Raw genomic sequence first — 12,500 nt, forward strand, 5'->3', positions numbered from 1 at the left:
ATTATAATAATAATAATAATAATAATAATTATTATTATTATTATTATTATTATTATTATTTATACTACTAGTACAACATGAAATTTGTGCAGTGTTGCTTTAGATTGGTTGAAATGGAACCCTAGAGGGCAATCCAGGAGCTGTCCTATTTTGGTAGGAAGGGTAACTCTCAGCCTTGTTATTTTAGATGTTGGACGCAGCTGTATTCTTGTAACCATTGGTGGCAAGAACATTATGCTTGACTGTGGAATGCACATGGGATACAATGATGAGGTAACTTCATGACAGTCTATTTACGAGGTCTTTTGAGTTGATCGTAATGTTTTGTTTACAGCCTTCCAATAACTTTTTTCTTATAGAGGCGTTTTCCAGATTTCTCATACATTACAAGAGCAGGTCATTTGACACACCATCTGGATTGTGTGATTATAAGGTTTGGTGACAAGTGAATATCCAGGGTTTTTCAGTAATGTATTTGTTAAGAAAGTCGGTGGATACTTTCTAATTATCTGCAAACATCCCAGTTGGAAGTTCTAAAAATGTGGGTTCATGGATTTTAACGAAATTAGTGTCATGCGATTCCTAGTTTGAACATTTGAAATTGTGTAAATCTTCAAGGCAAATGTGTTTTTGTTGCCCATTTGGTGCAAATTTGTATCTGAACAGATTAGCAATGGGATAGGACCGATTCGAGCAACAACTAAGAGTACATGAATTGTATTTACACAAAATGTAGCTCCCATTACCTAATGATAACATGACAACCATGACAACATATCTATGAGGACTTGAAGCGTGTAACTTGACACCAATTATATTTCACAGACTCCGTTTGAAATATATGAGACAACAAATGGTAGGAATTTCCCAGTTAGTGCTTCAAACCACTTTTTAACGCCAACAGAAGGGCGAACCCCCCTAAAGAAACAATACAAGGGGCCTGGGTATACACACAAGGCCCTGGTACCTAGATCTCGCGGACCCATGATACCTCGGTGGCTTTTTTCCTTGTGCTTCAAACCTTTTGGTAAGTTTTTTGCCTTTCTTACAAATTCTAACCGTTTTTCAGGCTAAACTTCTGTGTTTTCACACAGTAGGTTTCTTTCTTGGTGATATTCTTTCGCTTTTCAGGATATTTAAAATCGCTGAACATGTTCCATAGACGACACAAGTCGCGTAAAAGGACTCGCTCCCGGTTGCCATCTTCCCGCCAAAAACTCTGTATCATTGCCTGACATACATCATGAAGGGTCTCTGCCGAAACGGCGCAAGGACGAGAACGATTCCCTTCAGAAGATTCTTCAGTCGATTGAACGTCTTTCCAACCAAATAGACTCGTTAGAGTCCCGAACAAATCAGCCAGAATCTATTGCAAATACTGATGACGATGCTTTGTCGATTATGGCTGGCGAAACGTCAGGCTTGGACATAGGTGAGCCTTTGGCGACCGAAGCATCTTTTAAGACTGCTACTAGGCCCGTTGGGGCACCCGTAGAGCCTATTAAGGCACCCGTAGCGCCTATTAAGGCACCAACAGAGTCTACTAAGACATCTGACGAAGTTGAAGACTCGGTGAAATCTAGTGATGATCATCGGCTGTTCGACCCAGTTGCCAAATCAACCTCCTGGAAACCATCAATCTTCTTCTCCAAGTTTCTGGATGCTAACTTTCGGAGACAATTATCTTACCAGCAATCTCTGGTTATTATGGATGACTGGGCAACTCCTGAAATGGATGCACTCTCTGCTCCAAAACTCGATCAACAATTGTTGAATCAAGTACCATTTAAAGTGAAAACGTTTGTACAAGAAAGGGATAAGAAAATGTTTAACGCCCAGCGTGCTTTCCTAAATGCCACGGGGCCACTATGTGGTCTTCATGATTGTATCGAAAATGATTCAGCTCCAACTTATGAGGAAATTAAAGTAGCTTTGGAACAAGCTCTTTGCCTTTTAGGCTCAGCCAATACTCAGCTGTCTATCCAGAGACGACAGAGAGTCCTTGCCGCCATAAACCGTTCCAGGACAAATCTCGTGGAACTACCTCTTCCTAATGCAAAATCGTGGCTATTTGGAGATGATTTCCCCTATTTAGCCTCAAAACAGGCCGAGTTGTCAAGGGGTCTCACGAAAAATTTGGCGCAAACTACAGGGAAATCCTTTCCTAGCCGTAATAATAGTTTCCAGTCTCAAAGTAAACATAGAGACACCTTTAACAAGTATCAATCCACTAGGTATTCAAACCTTTCTAAATCTCAGTCAAATTACCCAGGGCCTCGTTCAAAAAACGGGCTTTTTCGTCCCCCTCCCCAGAAGGGACGTCAGCCAGACTCTCAGAGTGCATAGTGTCTTGGAGAACTCTAACATCGGACCCACAGATTGTCTCAATTATTTCAGGTTACAAGATAAGCTTCCTCAAAACTCCCTTTCAAAAGTCTCAACCATTTACCCAAGCATCGGGTCAGGAGGCACTCCTAATATCCCAGGAAGTGTACGAGTTATTGCAAAAAGGGGCCATACAAAAGATCCCTTTTACCAGAGACGGTTTTTACAGCCGCCTGTTTCTTGTACCCAAAAAAGGAGGATCTATGCGTCCGGTGATAGACCTAAGTTCTTTGAACAAGTTCATTGTAAACAAGCATTTCCAGATGGAAAACCTCAGTTGCCTAAAGACGTTGCTTTTACCAGGAGATTTTATGACAAATATAGATTTAAAAGATGCTTACTTTTCTGTGCCCGTGCACAAGACTTCCGAAAGTTAATTCGCTTCATTTGCAAGGGAGCTTGTTACCAGTTCAAAGCTCTTCCATTTGGCTTGTGTTCAGCCTCCAGAATTTTTACGAAAGCTCTAAAACCTGTTGCTGCATTCCTGAGAAGGAAGGCCATTCGAGTCCTTACATACCTGGACGACTTTCTTCTTTTGGCTGCAACAGTCGAGGAAGCTGTGAAAAATACTCAACTGGTAGTGAGTCTCCTTCAGTCCCTTGGTTTTACAATAAACCTCAAGAAAACATTACTGATTCCAACACAAGCGCTAACTTTCCTGGGTTTCCAAATAGACTCAACGTGCATGATGCTATCTCTCCTGGCAGAAAAAACCGACAAAATTCTAGACTGTTGTCGCCGTCTGCTTGTTTCTCAAAGTATCACATTGCAAAACCTAGCAAGTTTAATAGGTCTGTTAGAGTCCTCGAGACCAGCCATTTGGCGAGCTCCACTTCACTTTCGTCACTTGCAATCAGACCTGATAAGGGGCCTACAAATGAACCAGGAGTCTTACGACGCCTTGATTGCCCTGTCACCGAGTGCCAGAGTAGAACTTGCTTGGTGGTTGAAACACACCCTCAATGCAAACGGCAGTCCTGTACACCTTCCTCCGCCGGATATGTTCATCACAACCGACGCCTCCAAGGAAGTTTGGGGTGCAGTGCATCATTCCTTTCAGACCAATGGCAGATGGTCCCCAAAAGAGTCTCTCCAACACATCAATTATCTAGAGCTAAAGACGTCCTTTTGGCCTTGAAAACCTTTCTCAAAGACAAGTCTCACGTATCCGTATCTCTGCAACTAGACAACACTACCGCCATCGCTTACATCAACAACAAAGCAGGTACATGTTCCCCCCAACTTATGACTCTGGCATTAGAGATGTGGGATTGGTGTCAGGAAAGAGACATCCTTGTGATAGCTTCTCACAGGAAGAGACAACGTCTCAGCGGACAAGGAATCCAGAGAATTCACGGACATGAGCGAGTGGAAGTTGGACCCAATAATTATTCAGCCTTTTCTGCTGAATTGCCAGACCAATCTATTTGCGAGTCGTCTAACCAGTCAACTCGCGGCTTACATCAGTTGGAGACCTGACCCGGGAGCCATCCACACCGACGCCTTCACGATCAACTGGGCTACTCTACGGGGCTATGCCTCCCCCCCCCCCCCCTCCCTTCAATCTGATATCGAAAACTCTGGCAAAGGTAACAATCAACCAAACGGAGCTAATTCTCATTGCTCCAGTTTGGCAAGCCCAGCCCTGGTGGCCGGTTCTGCTGAGACTTCTAATATCTCAGCCAGTGTTGCTCCTGAACAGTCCAACCCTGTTAACGGACCTGACCGACCTGAACCACGTTCATCCAATGTATCCTCGTCTTCACTTGGCCGTGTTTCACATCTCTACCAATGTTTCCAAGCTGAGGGCATTCCAACAAACATTGCCGACCTACTCATTGCAGCAACTTGTACCTCCACACACAAAACCTACGAGTCTAGTTGGAACCATTGGTGCCGCTGGTGTTCTGGATGGCAAATTGATCCTCTTTCGTCATCTATAAGTGACATTCTAATTTTCTTAACAGAAGTCTTTAACGAAGGCTTAGCGTACCGATCACTTAACGTCCTTCGTTCTGCTATTTCGTCAACTCATCCAAAGATAGACGGTTTCTCAGTGGGTCAGCATCCTTACGTTACTAGGCTCCTTAAAGGAGCTCTCAATAAACGCCCTCCAAAACCCAGGTATTCCCATACCTGGAATGTTGACGTTATGATTAAATACATGATTTCTTTGGGGAAGAACAGCACCTTATCACTTAAAACTATCTCAATGAAGTTAGTCACCCTGTTTGCATTAACCTGTCCTGAGAGGATTTCTGCCTTGGCTTCCCTGGATCTTAGACATTGCAGCGTCCTTCCAGAAGGGGTGTCTTTCAAAGTCACTGTCCCCAGAAAATCTGGCAGTGCGGAACGGAGTCTGTGAAATATAATGAGAATTATACTTGGGCCGCGAAGCAGCCTGAAGTTATAATTCAAATCATATGAACAGATGAAGTGAGAAATATATGAGCTTCCCACCATTCTTCCCTCCCTTTTATGGGGTATTTCCTTTGCCTGTCTATTGCATGGCGTCAAAAAGCCACCGAGGCATCATGGGTCCGCAAGATCTAGGTACCAGGGCCTTGTGTGTATACCCAGGCCCCTTGTATTGTTTCTTTAGGGGGGTTCGCCCTTCTGTTGGCGTTAAAAAGTGGTTTGAAGCACTAACTGGGAAATTCCTACCATTTGTTGTTAGGGTTAGGGTTAGGGTTGGTATATAAATTTTCCTTGACTAAGTATATTTTTATTATTCCAAATAACCTCGTTCATTATATCACCATAAGTCAAATCATTTTTTTTAACGAGACAGGACCACACATCAAGACATTCCCTATAAAACACCGGGAGAAAAAGGGGTATTAAACTGACATTTCAGAATAAACTTACCACCCACATTACCTAAGTAGTAATCCAGTGCAATTTTCAAGGACTAACATACTTCTTTAAGCACGTAATTCTCTGGGCTTTAATCCATCTTGTTCAATATCAGTGATTAATGCAGAACGCTTAGCTTTATCCTTGCCATTCCAACTATTTAACTCTTTATTTAAATCATGAATAAGATCATTAGAAACATGAATAAAAGCTGCTTTTGACATAAACTTTGGAATGGCAAGAGATTTAACTATTTGAATTATTTCCTAGAAACGTTAGTCCTCGTCATTTCCACATTTGTAATGTTTTCTTAACGGCTTTTAAAACTCCCTCAAAATTATCTTTTTTTCTCAATGCCTAGTTGTAACTGAAATATGCACCTGTAGGATTTTTACGGATGTTTTAATTCCGTGAGGAAATGGTTCTGGTTTCTTTAAACTTAAACAAAATAATTCAGTCTTTTCTGAATTGACCTTGAGACCAGAAATAGCACTAAAATTTTGTAACCTTCCTATTAAGTTCTCATAAGAAGGCTTATCTTTTACAAAACAAGACAAATCATCAGCAAATAAAGCAAGTTGAACATCTTCCTTTCCAATTTTTATCCCTTGAATATTTTTATTTTTCCTGATGCTGCACGCAAGAACTCAGAATGAATTATAGCACAAACAGAGGGTCACCTTGCACTATCCCTGTTTCGATTGTAAAATAATTTGAAGTAACGCCATTATTCATCACACAACTGGAAGCTCTTCATATGCTGCCCGATTTAGGTTCCCTTTTCCTTTTTTTTTTTCTTTAGTACGTCTAATTACCGTACTAATGTTTTAAAATACTCAGATAACAAGAACACTGCCGTACAAGAACTCTGCCGTATTTAAAATACTTAGATAACAAGAATACTGCCATACGAGGCGTTAGATAACAAGAACACTGCCGTACGTGGCATACTAACGTACTAGGGATACTAAGGATACTTTAAAATACTCAGATAACAAGAACACTGCCGTACAAGAACTCTGCCGTATTTAAAATACTTAGATAACAAGAACACTGCCGTACGAGGCGTACTAACGTACTAAGGATACATTAAAATACTCAGATAACAAGAACTCTGCCGTATTTAAAATACTTAGATAACAAGAACACTGCCGTACGAGGCGTACTAAGGTACTAAGGATACATTAAAATACTTAGATAACAAGAACTCTACAGTACTAAGCGTACTAATGTACTAAGGATACATTACAACACTTTGATAACAAGAACACTGCCGTACGAGGCCAAGGCGCACTAACGTACAAAGGATACATTGCAATACGTGGATAACCAAAGCATTGCATTGCATGCCATACTACGCGCCGTAATGTAATTAGCCACAACACGTGAAGATACACGGCCGTCGTATTATCGTTTCAGGAAAGTACTTCTAAGCGTAATACATGAAGGAAATAAAATTGCCATTTGTCTTGCATCGTTTTGATATGTCAACGACTCTTGGATTGATTATTTATTTTCGCGTAACAGTGTAAATAATAAACTCGAGATTTCACTAATTTTAGAGGGAATAAGAGGCAGGTAACATGAATCGTGAAAAGCACCCTCTCGCGTCGGTGTACTGGAACAACCCCACCCAGTCTAGTTTTTTGGGAAAGTCATTTAGTTTTGGTAGCCGTTTCGCGCGCGTGATTTTTACGTGATTTGTTAGCCAATGAGATGGCACGAGGCTTGCTCAGAAAGTATTTTGCAAGTTGTGCACGGTTGTTGAACCCGTTTTTAAGCCGAGTGTTTAGTTTGTCTTGGAGCCTTCCTAGCCTGCTAGAGTCCCTGAGAACATATTTTCCGGAGATCATGAGTTGCAGAAAAAATTAAAATGGAAGAGGGACAGCAGAATGGAATTGAAGGAAGAAGAGTTGGAAAGATTTCAGGACCCAGCAATTTTGATACACTAAGAAGGCAAATCTTTCACGCCAGAGATTAATTCAAGGAGAATGAAACCGCCGTGCTTTCTTTGCAGAGTTTAGTTACCGAACACAGGTTTTGGTTTTGCAAGAAGTTCTACAAGAGTGTTCACGATCGTTGGCAAATCACAAAGGAGAAAAGGCTGTGTTTCCATTGTCTTGGCTACGATTACCAGAGGAAAGACTGTAGAAAATTCCAGATCTGTGCAATTAATAGATGTTCTCATGTGCATCGCCGTTAACTTCATGGATCAGAAGTTGGTGAAAACGATCATCGCAATTGCCTACGTTCGCCGCAAGAGAAGTAGGAACTGACTCAGTCGCTCCAAGGGAGGGTGTACCGAGCCAAGCCGTGACAATAACCTGCAATTCCGAAACGTTGACTGCAATTTATTCGCTGTGAACTGTTACAATATGGAACAAAGCCAATGGGAAAAGTTGCTATATTACCGAGATGATGCGTCAAATGAATCGTTCTTAAAAGAGAAAGTTACCGGAATCTTATGAATGAAAGAGCCATGGTAGATTTGCGGAGGAGGTCAATGTCAAAACTGACTCAAAACGGGTGGGTAAAAGACCAAAGACCCAACAACAAAGATCTCTTCAAAATCGTTTCAAAATCGATCAAAAGTAGTTCGAATATGATTCTCGACCGAAGCAGAAACAAGAAACATGCAGGAATCCGCTTAATCGTGATGATGGCATGCATTTGCCGCACGAATTTCTAAATCTTGACCTGAGGGACAGAATTCAATAATAATAGACTCAAATTTGGCATACTATAAGAAACGTGTTTTTTGCGAATTATTTTTTCACTTTCCCCTGATGAAGGTTGAAGGTTCAACCGAAACGTTGGGACTTTTAAAACATTGTACATATTCTTATACAATTTCAACCAGAGTAACGTTCTTATTTCTTAATAAGAAACATCAAGATTTGCAGTTATCAACCAATATTACTAGGATCTTCGTTTTATAGAAAACCCCACCAAAAGTGAAACACGGAGACCCCTTCAAAACAGTCTTGAAATCGCTTGAAATCGCTAGAAAGTAGCTTGAACATAATTCTTGGCCGATGCGGCAACAATGAACAAGATTGATTCGAATTCAATGAAGAGTTGAAGAATTTGCAGTCTCTTGTGTTTCAAGCACTTGGGGAACAATTGCAAGAATAAATTGAGAGAATTGGGTATAAAACTAAAGATGATCAGGATCAGAAAAAACTTTTGGCAAAGAAATTTAGAATTGTTACGAAAAGGAGGCATCTTTAATGCCACAGATAACAAAGACCTGCACAAACAATTGAAATACCCAAGAAATGAACTCAAAGAACAGGAAAGACTGACCCTTGGCAGAGTCCTCCAGCTCTAAGTATGGGTCCTACTTAAACGACAATGGAAATAAGATAAGAGACACATGGTAGATGACAACATAACAACGTGAGCGAAGACTGCTATGAAGTTAAGGATCATAGATGTTGCTGGGGTTCTTTCCGAGCACTATGGTTACTCCGCATACAAGTCCATCGCCCAAAATGCGAGGTACTCAAAGCGACAGAAAAGATTGTTGTACCTAGAAAAGGCAGCAGAAAAGGTGACTATGCCCTTTACCTGCCTTGCTACATGTACAATACATATAGAACTGACCTGGAGTTTGGACATTGACACATTCTTGAATTCCTTTACTTGATGTACTTTTGTTGCAGAGGAGTACCCAAGAAAGTGATAAGTAGACTGAAAAACAGCCGTATTTTTGCGTTGGTCAAAAAATCACGTACTCGTCAAATGAAACGACTAGATTGAGGGTGAAAATGACAGTTGAAAAAAGATAAACCGGGTAGACTGAGATCAGCCTCAGAAGACGACAGCAGATGTTTGGAGTGAAGAGCACCTTCAAATCACCAGCTGCCTCACATTTTGGAGGAGCTCAGGAGGTCATTATACACGAAGTAATGGCGAGAGCAGCTAAGAAAGTCATCCACGTCATTGTAGGAATTGGAGACAACCGCTGAGGAGTTGCTCACTGTTTCACTGGAGCAGAGTCGCTACTAAATCCCGTCCATTAATCTGATTGATCCCATCAGACCTGGGATGTACGAGACGGTGATCTATTGCCTCCAAACAGTTTCCTGTCCGGCCAAATGGAAGGGCAGTTAACGAAACATCCAAGACATCATTTCACGCGTAATGTAATGCAATGTGATGTAAGACTTTAATTATACACATGCATGGAGAATCATCAGTTAAGCTAAAAGTAAAAAAAACTGCAACTTGTTACAACTGTTTTACATGATTGCCATGTGAGAATCCGATATGTCAGATGCCTTCTTGATCAGTTGTTTAAACTGCCCAACAGAACAAGCATTTTTAAGTCCTTGGGCAAATTATTCCATCAACAAGCTCCGCTATAACAAAAGCTACATCTCAGGTAATTGGGCAGAGAAAGTTTGCCCTCAAAATTTCTCAAATTATAACCAGTGTGACGCTGAGTAAAGAGACATTGTAGATATTTCGGGGCAATGTCGTTCATTGATTGGTACATAATTAAAGCTTTCTTTTTGCGACGATGAGACAACTTCTCCCAATTAAGCATAGACAAAAGGTGAATTTGTAAATACTCTGGCTGCACGATTCTGAAATTTTTGTAACTTATCACTCAGTTAGCCACTCAGAGTATTCGACGGAATAAAAGTTGCATACCTTTTAAAGCACCCATAGCTGAAGAGACTTTCTGCACAACTCGTGGATGTGTTTTGACCAAGAAAACTGAGCATCAATGGTGAGACCCAAGGATTTAGGGGAGGGGGCTCAAAAAATGTATTTCTGCCCTTAACAGTGACCTACTGAAGTGGACAATAGAATACTTAAAACTGTTGTTGCTTAATTTATGCAATCCTGCATGGGGCCGTGTTTTGATCGCATTTCACGCACTTGATATTTTTAACCTGTTGCCGGTGCTAATGAATGGCGTAAGCTTGTTCAGCAAGAGTTTGCCTTTTTGCCAGTTGTGTGAAAAGATTCTTGTGACGACGCCGATTCAGGTTTTCTAACCTGTTTTCAAGCCAAATGTTCAGTTTTTTATGAGCCTTAATGACCTGCTGAAGTTGCCGAGGACTTTTTACCACTGTCGAATGGTTGTCGTGACCATCAGTAACCTGTGATAAGATCACAGGTTAGGCCATCAGGGGATGAACTGGATCTTTTAGTACCGCAGTGCTCTTGATATCATGGGATTTTAAAGTAATTCTTGGTAAACTATCACGTGGAAGAAAGGTATGTTCGAGTTAACTATGGCCCATTTAGCATCATGGCAGCCAAAAAACTGATTTAACGGTTAAAAACGGCATTTTTCTGGCAACCATTTAGTAATTAAAGGGTTAATAATATAACTTTGTAGACTACCATAAGCAGCAGAATAGATACAAACCTCGTTCCCAAGCAATGAGGTCGAATTCAGATGTAGGCAATTAAATGATAGTTGTTTAATACAGACCCCAGCCCCTTTGCAAAAAAAAAAAATAAATAATAACAAAGAAAATACGGAAACAGACAGGGCGAATTTGACAGTAACGTGAAAAAAGTGAAAATTGCCCTGCAAACTAAGTGAAAATAGCGTTTTATTGTCACCTTCCTGGTGCCTTCAACGCATGAGATCAAGTTAAGAAACAGGCAGGCGAATGATGGCCCAGGTTTTTCAGATGACGTCGCTTGATCAAATGATGTAAGGAATAACATTGTTATCACACACCAAGATATAAAACAGGGATACAAACAGGTCCAAGTCAAACTGAAACTCGAACTCGAATCAAATTTGAGGATTCAGGATTCATTCCTGTTAGTACACCTAGTACGACAGTGTTGTAATGTATCCTTAGTACGTTAGTACGCCTCGTACGGTTGTGTTCTTGTTATCTAAGTGTTTTAATGTATCCTTAGTACGTTAGTACGCCTAGTACGGCAGTGTTCTTGTTATCTAAGTGTTTTAATGTATCCTTAGTACGTTAGTACGCCTAGTACGGCAGTGTTCTTGTTATCTAAGTGTTGTAATGCGTCCTTAGTACGTTTGTATGCCTAGTACGACAGTGTTCTTGTTATTTGAGTATTTTAATGTATCCTTAGTACGTTAGTATGCCTAGTACGGCAGTGTTCTTGTTATCTGAGTATTTTAATATATCCTTAGTACGTTAGTACGCCTAGTACGGCAGTGTTCTTGTTATCTAAGTGTTGCAATGCATCCTTAGTACGTTAGTACGCCTAGTACGGCAGTGTTCTTGTTATCTAAGTGTTGCAATGCATCCGTAGTACGTTAGTACGCCTAGTTCGGCAGTGTTCTTGTTATCTGAGTATTTTAATGTATCCTTAGTACGTTAGTACGCCTAGTACGGCAGTGTTCTTGTTATCTAAGTCTTGTAATGTATCCTTAGTACGGCAGTGTTCTTGTTATCTAAGTGTTGTAATGTATCCTTAGTATGTTAGTACGCCTAGTGCGGCAGTGGTCTTGTCGTCTAAGTGTTGTAATGTATCCTTAGTACGTTAGTACGCCTCGCCTCGTACGGCAGTGTTCTTGTTATCTAAGTAGTTTAATGTATCCTTAGTCAGCTTAGTATGTTAGTGCACCTATAACAGTTATTCTTCAACTTTCTCTAACCCCCCACTCTAACGATACCAACTGAATGCGCCCCAAGTACCTGATTCAGCTCTATTTTAAAGACCATTGGAAATCTTAGTACCTTAGGTACGACGTACTAAGAAGGAATTTAAAAAAATGAATCATATTCTAGGCATGGCATAAAGCTCTTGAATAGAACGTGCGTATCCATTTAACAAAAGATGGGCCAAAATTAAATTCTTGAAGAACTTTGAATAAAAACCTATGATTTAATGAATCAAAAGCTTTTTCAAAGGCTATTGTAATCAGGATTCCTGCAGTATATAAAATCAATCTTCCCTGCACATAGGCATTTTGATTACAATGGTTCAAGTCTGGTATGATTGGTTCCAAACGCTTAGCCAGTGCTTTGGATGCGATTTTTGTGTCAACATTGATAAGTGATATTGGTCTCCAGTTCTTAATGAATCGTTTGTCCCTACCTTTTTTTCCCAGCAAAGTGATAACTGCTTGCTTCTGGGAATTTGATAGTTCTCCGTGCTCATGTGCATAATTAATTGAGGCAACCAAATGCTTCCCAAGTATTTACCAGAATGCTAAATAGAACTCTGCATTAAGACTGTCATTGCTAGGTGTTTTGTTTTTTTGAAAAGATTTCAAGGTGTTATAACATTTGCATATAGTGAATTTT

At 40.5% G+C, this 12,500-nt stretch overlaps 1 protein-coding gene and 1 pseudogene across 4 annotated transcripts in view; both read left to right on the forward strand.

The window, feature by feature from the left end:
• Positions 1-12,500, forward strand: part of LOC137997359 (integrator complex subunit 11-like) — a 157,809-nt gene that overhangs the window by 37,495 nt on the left and 107,814 nt on the right. For 2 of the 4 annotated variants that reach the window (XM_068843305.1, XM_068843304.1), the window contains exons 2-3: positions 174-273; positions 360-433. In XM_068843305.1, coding sequence (XP_068699406.1) covers positions 174-273; positions 360-433 — 174 coding nt within the window. The remainder of the gene's footprint in view (positions 1-173; positions 274-359; positions 434-12,500) is intronic. The other 2 variants (XM_068843306.1, XM_068843308.1) reach the window with 1 other exon arrangement.
• LOC137994202 (uncharacterized) lies at positions 3,263-4,328 on the forward strand (annotated as a pseudogene).

This window comes from Montipora foliosa, chromosome 3 (assembly GCF_036669935.1).
Source record: "Montipora foliosa isolate CH-2021 chromosome 3, ASM3666993v2, whole genome shotgun sequence".
NCBI lineage: Eukaryota > Metazoa > Cnidaria > Anthozoa > Scleractinia > Acroporidae > Montipora > Montipora foliosa.